General features: G+C 42.1%; 1 protein-coding gene and 1 long non-coding RNA gene across 3 annotated transcripts in view; both read left to right on the top strand.

The window, feature by feature from the left end:
* The window catches only part of LOC111247497 (uncharacterized), a 45,789-nt gene extending 43,386 nt beyond the window's left edge, over positions 1–2,403 (top strand). For both annotated transcript variants that reach the window (XM_022798466.2, XM_022798467.2), the window contains exon 4: positions 164–2,403. In XM_022798466.2, the coding sequence (XP_022654201.1) occupies positions 164–254 (91 nt within the window). In that variant the 3' untranslated portion in view covers positions 255–2,403. The remainder of the gene's footprint in view (positions 1–163) is intronic.
* A 5,853-nt stretch (positions 2,404–8,256) lies between these two features.
* On the top strand, positions 8,257–17,878 carry LOC147756556 (uncharacterized). The gene is made up of 2 exons (XR_015324359.1): positions 8,257–9,203; positions 9,302–17,878. It is a non-coding gene; the product is annotated as an uncharacterized LOC147756556 (long non-coding RNA).
* The last annotated feature ends 472 nt before the right edge of the window (positions 17,879–18,350 follow it).

Genomic DNA, 18,350 nt, shown 5'->3' on the forward strand with positions numbered 1-18,350 from the left:
AAGCACGAAGCGCGATTCGGAGTCTTTAGAATCCGACATTTCCCTAACCAGTGCTTTGTGACTTTACAGCGTAAAATTATTGTAGGCTACAACAGAGTAGAGTACTATTTTCAGAATGTTAACTACTATATTGTATCGTGGACGCATATGTCTCTGACTTTAGGTTCGACTTCTCCGCCGCTGGCCTCACAGCCGGATTGGCAGCAGCCGCGGGGGCTACGACCTTACCACCTGACTATCATCCCCTACTATGATGCCGCTCGCAGAAGGAGGAGCAGCTTCAACTATCAGTTCGTGTCAATGTACATCAACGACAACATCAACAGAAAGGACACCAGCAACAGTTTCAATTACAGGAACAAATGCAGTCTCAATTTGCGTGTGGGACCAGCTGTAATGGCCCGGGTTACTCGGCCAAGCCCATCTGTGCGATGCAGCTATAGGAAAACTCAAATAAGTATGATTGGATTGCATCAGCAAAAGTGAAGTACGCATGATTGGCCAATGGGGAACGAATTTTCGGTATTTGCCACGCACAGCTTGATCGCAGTCAGGCTCCTAAAGGAGTCCGGAACTCGACGATGTACGACGTCCTTGTCCATTGAAGCGTCTAGAATAAGCCAGTACTGCTTCTTTCACTTTTGCTATTTATTTGCTGTCATTATCACCTACAGAGTCCCCTCTAGCGGCGGCGGCGGCGGCGGCAGCAGCAGCAGCGGCAGCAGCAGCAGCAGCAGCAGCAGCAGCAGCAGGAACGAGTGCTTTATCCTTCTGATGGTGATATCATCTCTTCGTTATAAAGTTTACAGCGCCTACGGCATTATCGGGTAGTAATGGTTGATAAGTGGTCGTGCATTAGAGAGAATGTCGACAGTGGTGCAGTGGACGAGTGACTCATTCCATTGGTAATGCTACTACTAGAAACGTTCCTTTTCCCGTTGGCATGCGAACCTGAGACTCGAACGGTAAGGAAATCCCCTGGTACTGCAAGTGGAGCTATAGCGAAATCAAGAGTATAGCAAATACGGGCTGTTCGGCGTCATCGTATTTTGCCATGTATTTAGACGTATCGAAGTTGGCACAAAGACAAGATAAAGTCACCCTGGCGAGCTCGCTTGTCCTATCACGTAGAATAAAGTAGTTGCTGTCCGATATATTTCCGGCGCCGTGGCGGCACGCCTCGCGCAAGAAAGTAATGTAGATCCTAGTCACGCGAACTTCAGAGCTCGCCATGACCTTGGCAAGAGCTAGAAAGATCTGACGCCAAGGTTATGTGAAAACAAAATAGACAAGTAGCGGATTGACAGAGAGAGGCTGAGAGAGAGCGAGAGAGAGAGAGCGAGAGAGAGCGAGAGAGAGCGCGGCTGAGAGAGAGAGAGAGAGAGGGAGGCTGAGAGTGTGAGATGGCTGATGAGACGATGATTGGGCCAGACGATGAGATGCCGCAGATTGCAGAGCTTATTCATGGTAACAACAACCTGGTGACAAAAATACTAGAAGAAACACAGCCATAGCACCAGAAATCCCCGGCACAGTAACTGTGTAACCGTTTAGCCATACAGACGTAGACATCGGACGGCGATTTTCAGTGAAAAACAAGAACTAACCGAAAGACGGATGCCTCGGATGATAAATGATTTACAGCTCTAGCCATGTTAAGCCAGCTCTAGGGCGGTCTAGGTGTGTGCAATAACTGGCCGGTGGGCCAGACAGCAGTCAAAGTTCTCTGGCCAGGCGATAACAAAAACTTTATATGTTTATTAGAGAAACAGTGTAGATGTGAGACTAAGTAGACGATAAATGATAATCAAGTATTGCGGACATGACACACGCGGACGTATTTACACGCATGCACAGGAAAGACAGTGCCTATTACGAGGCTGTTTCAGACGAAAAAAAACACTAGAAAATAAAGGAAATCAAATTATTTAATTTCCGCCCGAAAACAAATACCAAAATTAGTATGGTTCAAATCTTCTCGTATATATAAGAGAGGTCATTGATTGAAGAATAATAATAACAATGGGTGTAATGACGGTATGATTAATAACGATGATGATGATATTACTTCATAGCTATGACAATAATATAAATGAAGATGCAAATAAACATAAAACACCTGCAGATATTACGCTAAATAAAATCAGAAGCGGAATGAAAAGCAATATAAGACGTCACCAATGACAACAAGTAATGGCGAATGCATCCGGCTTTGGATCTTCATCGGTACTATCATATATGATGGAAAAATAACAATGCCGGCTTAAATAGTTACCACCATTCCAGACGAAGTCAGGAGGAACAATAATAATTATTATATATTAACACTAATAATGATAGTGTAAATATGATATATGAAGAAGACAATTATAATAATAAATTAAGATTATGTTCACACCACAAGTCGATTCTGTGTCATTTGCCCAACTACAGTCAGTATACGAGATTAGAGTGGAACTTTAGGGAACTAATACCTTTGAGTGATTCCGTTACGTAGAAAAAAAATCTTTACGACGCTTTTCCGATAGTAACAACGCAATGGCGCCTATCAATGCAACGAACTTCACGTTAAAACCCTCTCACTGCAGCAGATCGGGAAAATAGCTTTTGTTGAAATAGATCCCATCAGATTACGTCGTTCTTCCAGTTATATATATATTCACTCGAATTTTTCGAAATTTTCTGTATTTTCGGACGTTTATAATAACAAAGTCGTGCTTAGTCAGTTGCCTAAATCGGCCTCTAGCCGTCAAAGTTAATTGCCCTCTCACAGATATTACGTATCGTTCTAGCGGAGCGTGGGTAACTTAATCGTCCTTCACTGCTACTTACGTAGCGTTGTTCAGTGAGTACAGCAGAGAGGCAGATGAACCGTGTCGATCTTTTTGCTTGAAGGAGTCGAAAATAAACGCAAATATAAAATTCTGACAAATGCAAGTCCAAGGAGTTGCCGAGAAATACTTATACTCAATTGATGTTCATAATGTCAACTTCCAAACCGTGCGCGTGCTGCGAAACGGATTCGAAACCCCTGCTCAGGGAAAGCCATTGTTTACACTTAGTCGATCAATTGGACAACGTCTTGATGTGAACTTGGCTAACATCTACCAAAATAATGCAAAGGGCTACTCAACAGTAACGTTTGAGACTGTCGGACATGCTAATAAGGAACGCTCAGATAAAGAGTTTACACAAACGGAGTTATTATTACAACGTCGATGCCTACTAGGCCGTCGCCTATTTTTCATTGCACCTTAATATCATACATTAAGTTGTTCCCTACGATAGCGGTTGACGCTTCGTGTTCTAGGGTATATACAAATCATCGCTTCCATACGGCGGAGTTCCATTGGATGTCGAGAAATAGCCGTCAGCTAGAGTTTGTCACCAATCATGTCATCGCAGCAGTGAAGTGTGGCACCCTTCACAGTGTGTGAAGTGTGCCAGCTTACCAACTGGGTGCCTGTAGCGCAACAGGTAGCTGGTAGCAGTAATAATGTTCATTTCTTTTTTGATTGCACGATAGAACAATTGCAGAGTAATCTAGCAGCACGGGCGGTGAATTGACTCAAGTGCCGCAGAATCGCGGCTCGCTCGGGCGCCGTTGGCCTCTTATTCGACGTTATTGGTCTATAAATTGGGCGCTAAACGCGCACCCAACAGGGAGACGAAGAGATTCCCGCGGCGCTATTTGGAAACACCAACAACACCACAGAGATCGTACCAGCCGCTTTTCGCGGCCACGACGACAGCAGAAGCGGCACTCTTCGGCAGGTCCAGATTGAACGACGAACGCCTGTACGCGAGGAGCCGTCATGCTACAAGCACCAGTCGCGTTGACGAAGCGTGAAAGAGAGGGCGTTGACAATGATGAACAGATCGGAACCTTTCGTCACAGTCGGAAAATGCAACAGAATATTGAACCAAAAAACAAAACCATTGTATTAACATTTGTCTATGTCATTACGTCATAATACGGGAGCGCACAGTAAGTAGCAGTCACTTGCAATTATACGTGCCGCTTGTTTTGGCAACGCAATGTTTTATATACGAGCACATGTATATATTTGTCCATTCTACGGAGGCAAAAATGTATTGGCAATTCGAGCTCGTACCACCTGTAAATGTCTTGACCGTTCCCATTGCAGTTTTCCTTCTCCGCCGAAACAATCTCCACCGAATTCAGTGTGCGTGTGTGACGTTTTTGCCGTTCGTTAATACGCTCGTTCAATTCAGTCGGAAGAATGAACTTTTAGATATTTTCTCATCATAGGGAAGCGAAAAACGTCACTGGAGTAGCGGCGTGTTTAAATGGTACATTGTTGCTCACAATTTGTTTCTTTGAGCTTCGGGTCTATTTTGGTGCACCGCACTATGCAATCTTGTTCAAATTCCTCGGTAATACCTCCAATAATGATAGTAGAACTAGTTAGAATAAATGCACAGCTGTCCGATGGTCTCAACCGCAATGACAAGAGGTTTGGTTCTTAGTCTGGGCTTTGCCACCGTCGCAGTTTTCGGCCCGCCGTCGTAATGATACCTAGGTGGTCGTATTTTTGTCGTGTAACATGCAAACCATGCGGTCTGCACGTAGAGCGCTTCAATTTAGCTCACATGTGCAGTGCCGTCTGCACATTTTCTTTTTTAGATTTCCAAGTAGTTATACTTTCATTTATATTTTATCTATACTATAAGCTTAGCGAGATAATCCCGACAAAGTCGATAGTAATTTTACGACTTTACGGAAAAGCAACTTTACGACTCGCGGAATAGCGGTTCACTTAGCATAAGTGGGCAAAACCCCTATGTAGGTTACTATGCATGACCATTACATCTATCTAGCGCCATTGCTAACTAAATAATGCGTACGACTTATAAACCTATATACATTGATGTTGAAGGGCGTACTGGTTTTAGATTGCTGGTTGATTGATACTGGTTTTCGTTGTAAATACATACTCAATAAGATAGTGATTTTGTCAAACGCTTGCCCAGTGGCTGCGTCCATATGTTTGTTATCAGCCTCCGCTTGTTTCGGTAGAAGTTACGGTACAGGACTCACCGTACCATACTTGTACGATGTCTACTAATTCGCGTCCTAAGTCCTGCGTCATTCTCTTAAAAGGTCACAAAACTACTGAAAAAAATGGCATGACATTCTATCGTTTTTCACGGTTGTCCAAGTGTTACTATTAGCACGTACTATGTGAGCATGTATCTTTGTCTGGTGCATGTTAAGCGCGCCACACGATCATCAGACGATTGGCCTGCAACCGCGGTGTTATTGTGGCCGTCGCGGCAGCCGCTACAGGCGGAGGGTAGTAGCACAGCAATTGAATCACTTCGTCGTACGCATCGCCTTCGAGACCGCATCGTTTAGGCTACCGCCTGCTGAGTACTGCTGTTCGACAACGTCGATAAGGCCGGAGTCCCGAATGAAGTAGAGATGACTCAGTGGATAGTCAGAATCGGCGGGAGACAGCGGCCCAGTGTACAGGGCATCGAGACATGAACATGAAGCTCATGTACAACACTTACTAATTTCTCGTGCTGTTGTCTCGGTTTAAACTTCTCCGTAACTCTCAGTGCCATAGTTGCTTGCGAGAGGAAGAAGGATGCTGACGCTACTAGCGTCACGGACGTAGTACACCTCAAGGCAGCTTAACATTCCCAAAAAGTATTTGTAATGTAGTAAAGGTGCGATATATGTATAAACGTATGTATGCGGCAATCGGGAACGATTCGCATTCTCCGATGAGCATTCTCCCGAATGGGTCCCTACCGCTTCTGCTGTTGGTCCTCTTGCAGTGGCTTCAATCGAAAGCGGTAATTTAAACCGACGATACGGCGTTTCCGCAGTTAAACACAGTTGACAGAAATTAAATGAAATCGTGTTCGGGCCCCTGACCACGTTATAGCGTGGTCACGAGCTTGTCAACCGGTTCTCAGCGTCAGAGCAGCATAGAGCCACCGAGAAATCGCTATTTTTAAACGATTTGCAGAGGGTAAACACTTAGCAACTGGATAAACGAATATATATTGGCACCATGAGTACTCTAGCGAGTATTATTATTGTCTGCACGATGACAGAAGGTTAGGTTATGATGGGAAAGCATTTCTTGGGTATTACAGGTAGCGGCAAGCCAGAACGAAGAGCAGACAGGCGGAAAGGTGTCAAATTTGTAGATTTCACGGTCTAAGATAAGCGGTGAGATTTATGTACATATGGGAAAAGTAAGTCAAAACTAGTGGCGTTAATCGAGTGGACCAAAAGCGTGGTATTACTGATTGCCGTGTGTGATCCGAACCGTATTTTTTTCCTCTTAATGGGAAAACGGTTAAAATAGATGGCCATTTCCAACTTTGAGATCTCCACGACGCCGACGAGTATAGTAGTTAGTCTGTACTGTCGGCCCCTGTCAGTTAATGAATCATCTTCGCGTTCGGGCGATTTCACATCATCCAATTGGTGCCAGGGATTCAAAGGAGGGACACAAGGTTTTTCGTTAATTTAGTCTAATCATCATTTAGGTCGATGCGTCGCTGACAACTTAAACCGCATCGCAACTGCTCGTACTGACGAAAAACCTAAAATACATGGGCATCGCCCGCGCAGTGATTGAATTGCTGACAAGTACCACTTACACATGGCATATGGCATACTTACGCCTGTTCCTATTATACTTTGATTTTTCTTACTCATATCTGTAATTTCATCGTTTAGAGGTAGGTTAGCATTGCTTTCACTTCTCTAGGGATCGACATGTCAGGCAGAATATGCTTTTATCAACCGGGTTTTGTTATCGGTGAAACAGCGCAAGCAGTCGGCGGTCGCCATGGGTGAATCTGGCAGTACTCAGCCGTTGTCTAAATAGCAGAAGTGGCCGTTCGTCCGGTATGGGCCTGCTGACGTATGAAAGAAAGCTCAGATGAGCGACATTGACGATTGACAGCTCCGAGTGGTTGGTGTACGTGAAAAACGTAGTAATCGATGGGTGCATGAACCAGAGCAGGGCTAAAAGCAGCTCAGATACGGTAGTGGGCCGTTAACTGAAGTGATGCCTGAGAGACCGAAGCACGCGGATTAAAAAGACGGGAAAATTCGCCAGTGCATTAAACAAACGCGATGTATCAAGCAGTACTGAGTATTAAACATCATGGTTAACGGCATACCTAACTGGCACAAACCAGCCCGTAACAGACTTACGATAGTGACGTTTAAACGCCAAAAGCGTGCTGTATGCAGGTCGGGTCATGTGAGCAGAATTTATCGCATTTTAATATCGAAAAAAAAACGTTGATCTGTTGGGAGCTCGCGACGGTACGGCCAAGGTGTTGATGCGGCAGATTTTAGATACGAGGATTATGTTCTGATGTTTAATAATGCGTTTTAACGGTGTTTGGTAAAATTTCATCTTGAGCCAATGTTACTTAAGAAAACGAAGCTACGTGATGGGCGGCCACTTGCGGCAACGCATGACGAGTGAAGGTGCGGCAACAATATTTCTTCGTCTAGACATCGTTCACAACGATCGAATTATTCGTGCGTCTTCATTGTTTTGTAAATTGTCCATGGCTCATTTGGACAAAAGTGGCACAGGAGAAATTGCTATAGAATGTTTCGATTATACTCCACTGTTAGGGCCAAGATTCTATAGGCTTACCTTAATGAATTAAAATCTTAAATTAGCTGTGAATATTTGTTGACTTGAGAATGTTTTTTTAGGGCGTGGTAAGGATCATCACCGGGTGTCGCCGGTGTTGGAAAAACAGACCACAATGCCTGTTTTGCTATTGAGCCCCTGCCCTCAAATACGGGATTTCTGGATGAATTTTTCAATAACATACGCATATGGCTTAGATAGCTTTCTCAAGGATACGTAGTTTTAGACAAATTTTAGCCGCTATTTGAAAAGGTGTTTCGGAAATTTACGGCTCTATTCCAGGCCCTCCATTGAGGGCGTGAGCAGTCACTAACAAAATTGATCAAAATCATTTCTGAGAAGAAAAATCAAGTTTTTCTTGCTATATAAACATGGTCCCTTTTATATGCTAATTATAGCTATTGCCGTGTCATTTGACAATGGCATCGAAGGGAACGCTTTATCAGTATAGCTAGAGTTTGTTTTTAGTCTTAGTTTAAATTTGTTGGTATCCCTATCTCAAAACACCTGCATCAGTAGGTGCCAACTGCAGATCTAATACTCATCTAGCTTTCGTTCGCTCTCTAAGTGTACACGCCGACCAGTTGAAGGTTTCAAAATGCAATATTTGTAGTAAGCAAGCGAAAAAATAGAAAAAAAAAAAGTTGTAAATCAATCGTGGAGTTCTTTTGCCTGAACAAAGCGGCTTACTTTTAATAATGATGACTGTGATTGTTCTCATCGCCAAAGTAACAATATGAATTAAATTTTCCCAGTTTGTAAATCCACCATCTTGTGCTCAAAATTCAATGAGTGCAGGACACGAGAGGATTAGGAGTCGCAATAGCCTAGCGTCGGACGTATCAATCGTTTGTCGAAATAGTTTCAATATGATGAAAAACGACCAGCCGTCACCGCGCCTCAACAACAACAAAATATTATCTGTTTATTTATGCCATCGATAGCGGTATGTTAGCCTTCATCTTCCAGATACTGTTTCAGTATGAAAATGGCTGAAAGCCGAATTTAACAAACCCATAATATCTGCCGGCAGCTGTTTCGAATACAATGAGAATTGAATTTACTTCCACAACGATCTGTTCTTGGCACATTCTGTGCGACGACCTCGTACCAGTCGCATAGAGGAGGGAATCAGTTTCAGGGCAGACGAAGCTTTCGAATAGGTCATTGGATTGAAGTAGATTGCTTTAAATCATTTTACATGCCGAAAACAATTGTGCCACAGCTTGACCACCACTGGAAGAATCGTAATATCCGTAGCTATACATATGTTGCTTGGTCTTCGAATAGAACGGCAACGTCGAGCGCAATAGAAGCTTCAGGCACAACGATACAAACACAAGGCACAGCTGATCGAAACGGCACCCAGCAAACACTGGCCAATAGCGAGAGACATGACACGACCGGATCGAGAGAATACAGAGCGTATCCAGCACAGGAAGCGGTGATGAGACCAGCGAACGCCAGCGGTGACGCACAAAACGGCAAGCCAACATTTAGACACTCTTCCCGTTCGGCGAATGTAGGTGCATAAAAAAGGTAGGTGAACGGTATCCTCGGTTATATTCCAGTCGACAAAAAGAGCCCATATAAGACATTTGTCTATATATCTAGATGGTGAATTGTCCCTATTGCAGGCACGTGTGCGTGACAAGCGTAACAAGCTCACCAGATTAGACAAACAACTATCACACTTAAAAGGGCAATTACTGAATAGGAATAAATATGGCTGCTACTCATTCAAACAACGAGCCTACGCCTCAAGAGAGGATACGCATCATCTGCAGTGGAGACGATCCTTGATTTGCTGTTACCAAATTACCGTGCTACTTAGACAACCGTTGTTTGCCACCATCAGCGTACCGCATACCCGTGACATTAAAACAAAGAGTATCTGGGGCAGTTACTCGTAAAAGCATGTCTGGCACTGCTTGCACGTCGAACACTTTTCTACAAGAAGATTTTAATATTTCCGCCTATACGATTTATGAGAAGACAAAGTTTAGGATCATTTGCTCGATGCGGAGCGATCACGTTGGTGAATTTGTACATGTTTACGGATCCTTTCAGGCGTATTTTGCTGAACTTATTTCATCGCCTGATCAAGGAGTATAAATTGTAAAGGACTATTTGGGGTAACCGAATTTACTCGAACGGTCGACAGAGCTAACACATGTTGATCGGAGTGTTTAATGTAAGGTTTGCTCATGACTGTCCAGTGCGCGAGCACAGTCACAATGTTTTATTACTTATAATTGATTGAATAGCGAGCGAAGAGTTTCAGGTACGTATAGAACACACATTTTTTTGTCGCCTTGTGCACGTGTGTTTGAGGTCACCTCAACAATGAGCAACCCTACGACCATTGCCCTCTTGTTGCGGCTATAGATTTCCTGACAAAAGTTCTTGAAGCCAGCTCAACGAATCCGAGAAAAAATTTAACATAAATAGTTGACTAGATACTTTAATACTTTTTATCCGTTGATTGATCACAAATATATACGGGTTTACAAATTTGGATTCCGTAGTCAACCTCTTAAATAATAACCAAAATAATATTTATGATTTTTTTACGGAATTTTACGAATCTATCTATTGTAAATGGCGCTCTCCTAAAACTTTCTTGACCGAGCTTCGTCGTTCTAGGCGCACTTCTGACATAGTAATCAATGACTCAAAGACACGTATTACACGCTTTCAAAAAATACCAATCAGAAATTAGTCGACACCGCCACAGAAAGACTGACAGGGTTAAAAGGTCTTGTGTTGGTGCTGATTCTGCGGCCACACCAAAAAGAACCCGGGCGACTAGTACTATGGGGTTTGACGGCACGACTTTTGTAAATAACGATGAAACAGGTAAATCATTAAGGTAAGTCGGCTGGAATATGATAGCCCAGCGAAGTTTAACACTAACGCATATCCTGATGGCCCTTTTTGCCTATCTTTTGATTCCCATCTATTAGCAAGGAACTAGTTTTGTCACATTGCCTGTTTTTCCAGTCTCGTTTGCGGAATCACGCATCATTGCCTTGCTTAAAGGTAAGGGCAGTCGTAATAGCTTAACAATGTACAAACCGATAGCTATAACTCTCTTTAGTGCGAAGAATACGTTTCACGTCAGCTTGGACCTCACCTTATACTTTATCTTCCAAGGCCTTTGCTCCCGCTTTCGTAGTCTAGCTGTTTGCTATATCTATAGCATTAACTGACGTCGAATAGACCTTTGACGCTACTTCACGCAACGTTAGCGATTCGCTCAAATTTTGTTTGGCTTCTTAAGCCTGCACATTAGCAATGCTGTCCTGAATGAGCATTTAGTAAAATGTGGGGTGCTGTAAGATTGTATAAGTGTACCTTTCTAAAAATGAAGTGCTCTTCCACATCGGATCCGGTGAAGCTGAACTCCATGCCGATTACTTTGCTGGAAACCTCACTGTCCTGAGTCAAATTGGTAAACCGTCATCTGTGGATTTAAAAATCGAACCGGATAACGTTTAACGTAAAACAGAGTGTGTTTTCGTTAAAACCTTTCAGTGCTTCATAAATATACTAAGCAATTTAAGCAAGCACGATAGGACAGTCTTTTACTTGAGCCCATCCGCAAGCTTCTCTGGCTTGACATTCGGGCAAAGGCTAGGCCGGGCTAGGTATTTCTTAAAATTACATTCGAAATGCTACGCTTGCATTGCTATGCTATCTAGTCTTCGAGTTAGGGGTTTTCCGCAACACGCGCCTCGGTACTTTTATAGATCCCTTCTTAAACCGATGATCACGTACGCTATCGTGGTTTGAGGCGAGACATTTTCGCAGAATTTTAACCCAATAATGACATTCAAGCTATTTTTCGATTGTCAGAGTCCGCTCGCTCCGGAGTCCGGCCGCTCAAGTTTTCTCGATGACGATGGAATTTCTATTGTTGCACGGCTGCACGCGCTCAAATCAATGTACATATCCGTCATTTTTCATGTGCTAGCTTACTTAAATGAACGCAGGGGTTAGATAACAAATTTCATGAGTTACCGACGCAAATAAATTCCGAACCTCTTACCACCCCTGTACCCGTTGCGTAGATAGTCACAGAGTGTTCCGCTCAAAATAGCTGTAATATCTCGCGCGTTAACTTCGCATCGACGCTGGTTCTCTTATTGGCGTACGTTGCTAATGCTAGATGAGACTGTCATTTAATTTTTCATTGATCTCAGTCTCCTCGAAGGGAAGCGAGTCTGATGAACTGGGGAGAGTGCCCAAAACATTTCAAGACATCTTCTACCAGATAGTCTGAAATCGTGGCTCGAACCCTTTTCTGTGTCAAGCTCCCTTGCCACTATTCCAGCTTCTATTATTGATATTCAAAGATCCAACAAAACAAAATTAAGAAATCCTGGGGCAGGGCGGAAGAGCGACAATAGAAAAAAGCATACGGTAAACGTAGTGCTTTTATTGAAGCTGTTGCAATCGATATGGTACCTGTCGGTTTTTTCTATATAAAAACATAATGATTAATAAATGAAGAGTGATTCGGAAATTATCGCTACATGCCAAATGGAAGACGCCCATGAGATACCATCATCGTTATAGGGCATATTTTTATTATGGTGATCTGTCTTCTATCTCTTTGAACCTATTTTATTTCATCAACGAAACTGCCGGATCTTTGTCTGCTACACCCTATAGTTCCAAAGAATCCTCACCGTCAAGCGTTAGTACAATATGAATCGTGCGCCGACGAAGGCAGCTCCCATTCGAACGCTTAATGATCGTTTTGGAATAGATTCATTGTTTATTTAGATACATCAATGTATGTACGTACGTTGCATGAACTTTCCGCGCGAAGGTGTGCGTTTGTAAAAAGAGTCTAGGTTCACAAGCTACCATCTACGGTAATGGCAGTTTTTCGGGTTCACTGAAATGAAACTTGTTGGCCTGCATAGAAGTGTCTGTACATTTTGTGAACTTTTAGAATTAGCGGTAGTGAAAGATGTTTACTTTGGGCTTTATCGTTTAGCAGTTTAGACATATTCGCCACTAGTAACTGTAAGTAAGTACGAAGCCAACGCTCGTCCATGGCTTTAACTCGTTCCCAGAAATCTGGGTTTCCATTATAAAGTTACATAGCGACTCGTGTCCTTGCTTCTATAGCCGTATGCGATACCGGGGGCAGCTGTTTCTCCATACACTAAACAAAATTTAAATATAGTTTGAATACAGTTTAAGAAAAAAATTACTTAATTACAACAGCTTAGACAAGGGTTTATCGGAAAACAAATAGTTCCACAATAGAAAATTTAAGAAATACACCAGTTGAAACAAAATTGTCTTGTGCTTTATTTAGTAAAATGCATATCTAAGTATACGCTAACTATTTAGCTTGATTACAACATGAGCCGGTTTCCATCAGCTATTAAAGGCTATTTAGGCGTCGCTAGGAGGTAAACGATGTCCAACACACAAACGGTGTCTTCCTCAAGCAGTCAGACTTTTCATGTTGAAATAGTTGTCAGGAATCCGATATCAGATAATGTTAACCTCATCTCAGGCCTTGTATTTTTATGAAAAGCAAGCGTCTGCAAAAGCATTAAGATACAACTGTTCCAATTAGTTTCAATGCCCTTGGAGGAAGGGTTCCTATTGGCAATTAATCAATGCGGCTTGGGTAGGACAGATGTAATAAGCGGAGTCCCAACAGGAACGACAGAGCTGAACGAATGATCCTCATCAAATAAGTCATCGAATTATAACGAGTAATAACGGACGACCTATGAACAGCTAAAAGCTCTTCGATCAGTAACAAACTTTACTAAATGCATAAAATAACATATTTTTACATATGAAACTGTGTCTTTTTATTGCCAGTCATTGCCACCCCTCCTCTTCTTTCAGCGAACCAATGTGGCAGTCTGCGAGCCCGTATACGTAGAGCAAGTACCTGACTTTACTCTTGAAGGCAATTGTTCAACTGTTGTTTGTGTTGTACATCTCTGCTAGTGCTTTGACATGTATAATGTCCTTAGGCGTCAATGATAATTATTCCTATATCCTTCAGATTTCTAGGTTATAACAGCCATGAATTTGGCACGGTCACAAGCTTTGCTCCCGACTGACATGATTCACCGTAAGAGAAACATATCTCAGTAATTATGTCTTACAATAGATCGAAATCCATCATATCTTACGATGCCGCACAAACTTCACAATGGTTTTTTCACCGTGTATATACAACATTAACAATATACCAGGTGGCTTTTTGGCCTCGGATGCATCACAACCAAAAACGACGTATTTTCCATTAAGACAGAGATTTGATCATAGGACAGCAAGGATAGTTGCTTGCAGCACAGTGCCTGCCCTATGGAGAGGTGTTAAGTTGAATATGGATTTGACAAGATTACGAGACTTCGTAATGCAAAACAGCAGTAAAGTACGTCTAATGATTGTTCGTGATTGATTGCCGCCCTTCAAAGATACAAGCCAGAACGTTCGGACTCGGAAAAGTGTCATAGCACTTTCTGTTACTTAATGAATATACTTTATACTAAATGAATATAGTTTTTTAGCTAACTTCCCATATATGTGAAGACGAACGTTATTATTCAATAACGGAGCGATGGCGGATGTTTGCAGCTACACCATCATTACCGCTAATACAAACTAATATGTTCCACAGCGTTCGCTTCTTATATGTGTAAAGTAGTCAATAAATTTACCTTCGAACATAGCTGGCGTTTCCATACGCGAAGCATTTTCGTGCCACCAAGTGATTGTCACTTCGGACTTCACGGATCTCGTTTTACGACAAGCGGACCACCTGAGGTGTCCACAACATTACACCGTCAGTGCCCCGGTGGCACGTATATTGAATGAGAGGATACTTTAATGTCACTGTCATTTGCTCGCTTGCTTGTTTGCTATTGCTTCAAATGAGCTAACTGGCAGGGACTACACCAAACTGGCCTCTCGGCGTACGCCGAAAAATACCCACGCTGTTACGCTTCAAATTAGCTACAGGACTCATAGGCGCTCCATACCGAAGGCGACCAATAACGTGAGGCAAGTACCCTCCATACCCAATTAGGGTTACGTCGTCGTACTCAGCATTATTTCATAGACGGTTATTTGAAGACGTGGGCCTGGTGAACGCAACGACGACATTACCATTTGCTGAACAAGACCTAAAATAGGGACTCTCTCTCGTTTTTCCACAGATGTAACTCGCCACACCAGCGTGCCATAGAGGGCGCAACGATAGCAGGTGGAGGCAGGCACTATAATATGAGATACTACGCCATTGACAATCGTGGATCAAGTTAATCTGGGCCAGGTAAAATTAACTTGCTGCTTGGGCTGCTCCTGTGTAGGAAACGCGCAGCAATGTCTGACTATTGTTGACGCTCGCTCGTTATCGACGTCGTTGTATCTTGTTCGTCGAAACAAGTGGTTGCTGGTGTCAGCGCTAGCTCTATGAGTGGCCAAGAACCCACAATAACATCCGAACGCTACTGCGCCACGTGATGGAGTATGGCGAAATCGTGTTTCTGTAACAATTTTTCCTTCCGTGAAGTACAACAAAACGATGAGAGGCCAGGACGAAGTGAAGCTGTTGAAGCCGATGCCTTCGATGAACTTCAGCGATCGGCAAGAGAGGCCAAAACTCTTCAGTGATGTCTACAGCCAAACGTAGCAAATATATTTTGTAGGGAATATCTACTACGCCACATAATGAGGGTGGACAAATTAACTTGGTTAAGGTTGCACTGTATCTTTTGGTGTACCTGCTTATGGCCTGTGGCCTTTCTACGGCTAGATACGGTAATTTATGTAGGCTTGTCCGGACGTTGGGATGCGTACTCCTCCAGGCAAGTTTGTGAATGGACTTATTTTAACGATCGACCCAATAGCTAACCCCATAAAACATCTTAGAAAGATAACGAAAGCTAATATGAGGTGTGTGCTTCGGGCTGGCCAGAATATAATAGTATTTCGGATATACAGTAGTACACCGATCCATATTACAGTCTTCTCTGCGCAGATAGGAAAAAAAACCTGAATCATTCGTTAGTACCTCTGCAAGCATTTCTCGTTGTACCAGTTTTAGCTGCTTGGCCATACCGTGATTAAAGTTTCAGCAGGCCCTACACGGTCAGGTCCGCGATAGTTCCTGGTGAAAGTTAAATAGCTAGTTGATAGCAACGATGGGATTATTTGTTAGAGTTAAAAGCGGCTAATTGGTGTAGTCTCATCAAAGGTTTCAAGATATACACTTATCGGTTGGAATAAACAAAGAAAAATCAAATTAATGTGTAGGATAATAACTCTCTCGCCAAATAACTATCTTGTCAAAAGCGAATCCCTAAAATACAATCGCTTGACTCAGGCGATAAACAGTGTGAAACAGTGTGTTTAATTGTAGCAATGTATTGCTACAATTAAACGTTTGTGCTTTTAATAACTTCCATGCAGCACAAATACTCGCCCATACACGTACGAACTCGAATGACGCGGAACAGCGGTGCCACAAAACAACCACTTTTTCCATTAATACGTTGTTACTCCTGTCTATAACTAGAAATACAAACGAAATTGTCATGTTGTGCAGGCTGAGCTTACGCCAACGGTATCACAAATGATATGGCTGGCACCAACTCACCATTACCAACAACACCAGTCGCCTAGCAACATTTCGAACTATTTGAAGATGATAACGGCATCAGCAGCAGTCTTTGTACATCGTCTTGCCGTAAATTTTTGCCTGAAACGCTTAACTAAGCGCAGGCGTTTGCTTCACCAGATAACGCCTCGATCATTCTCATTAATAGGCATACGAATCTGGCATACGTGGGCCCAATTTAAACTGAAATTATACATTCTGTAGAAAAAAAAAGTATAATTGTCATATCACAATAGTTTTACTACGCCGTATAGATCGCTCACTGATGTAAAGCATCTAAAGAAAAGATGGCGATGCTGAATAGTCGTAAATGGTGAGACAAACTGCTTTGTCCAGCCGTCGAAGACAGAGAGTAATCTATTTCGGTCGAATTAAATTAACAGTAGTCTGTAAGAAAGTTTACAAGGCCGACTCGATTTTTTTGCTTTCTTCTGTCTTAGGGGTGTGGCTACTGGGGTATTAAGCTCCGGGCATTTTTCCGATAACCATAGTACAACAATGCATTATTGATTTCACTGAAAATGATACTTGGTTTATTTCGTTTTAATATTTATACAGAAACCATTGCAAAGAACTACTTTATTTAATGTGACACTTGGACCGTTTATTGCACTGTTATCCAAAGCTACACATGTCGTTTCCAAAGGCCCGTAAATTACACGATATTTTATGAAGCACGTAAACAGACACACATTTGGGTGGCTGGTGGGCCCTAATTCGTTAAGGCTCAACTATTTTAGGTGCGCATTCAAAGGTCGAACAGTTCAAACGATGCAAGAATTCCAATTACGCTTGTCGCTAAGATGAGTTCTTTTTGGCATGGTCATCGCATAATAAAAAACCAGTATAAATATAATATAATAATAAAATAGAGAATAAAAATATAAAAAACGCTGCTTTTGCTTTTGTTTTTTATATTTTTCCCGAACTTCCCTGTTTTATCGGATTTAATCGAAGACAAAAAAAAATCCCCTAGAGTCTCCGTCTCCAGTTGTCCCAAAAATAACCTGATGACTTGCACAAACATCGATTGAAACACGTAATAAGAAAGTTAACAGTTTCTGACTTTATAATGTCATAGCTCATCGGCTTAAGCGGCTGTAGCATCCACTGAAAAAAATTCTATGCCCAAGTTATCATACATTTGCTTTTCGGTGGCATCTAAATCGCAAGCATTTTTTGCCTTCATGACCTTATGGTCCTGTAATGCGCATAAGGCAATTTATTATTCGGCTTTAGGCGTTATAACACTAAGTGTTTCGCGTTCTACGTATAATGCTGACGCAATGTAAATCTGAAAAAGTTTCCATTGGCATTATTCCCCATTTATAATAGTCAATGCAGCTCTTTATAACGCATTAACGGTTACGGTCAATTTTATAGATGTAAAATGTAACAGATTCGTCTTTAAATACGGCGTACGCATGAAAAGTGTAAAAAAAAAATAGCTGTTTGATTATTCGACTCCATTTCGATGCTTTTTTTTTTTAACCTAAGCGTCGCGTTTACCCGTTTGTTAATTTTAATAAACAGTGGCCTATTTTAATGGGTAATTGTTTATCTTAGTAGGTAATGGCGACAGTGCATAATTCCTCTAACAAGGTGATACACCAATAGCTAGCTCGTAATGTGTTTCATTTTTTGTCACTGGCATATATATACACAACCCAATCTTTTTTGAAAATTATTACTAACTAACTTTATCTAAATTTTGGTTTGTCTCCTATCCGACGAAAAAACATTCTACTTTCTACATTGTAAAACTTCTACATAGTTAGATTAAAATTTATTAATGTTTGAGAAGTACATACGAGAGTTAGGGCAAACTTTTTCCATTCAACTGCCTAGTCATCATTAAGGCGTCACATAGGTATAACTTTTCGAATAATGGACTATTAAAAGCCTAATAATAAGGTACATAGTTATTAAGCGTCCCCTAGGCGCTGTTGTCGCCCTGCTTAACCGGGCGCTATTACAAACTTCGCAGTTGCATTTTAACTTAGTCCGCGAGCCGATGC

Source organism: Varroa destructor, unplaced genomic scaffold (assembly GCF_002443255.2).
Source record: "Varroa destructor unplaced genomic scaffold, Vdes_3.0 BEIS01000003.1, whole genome shotgun sequence".
Classification (NCBI taxonomy): domain Eukaryota; kingdom Metazoa; phylum Arthropoda; class Arachnida; order Mesostigmata; family Varroidae; genus Varroa; species Varroa destructor.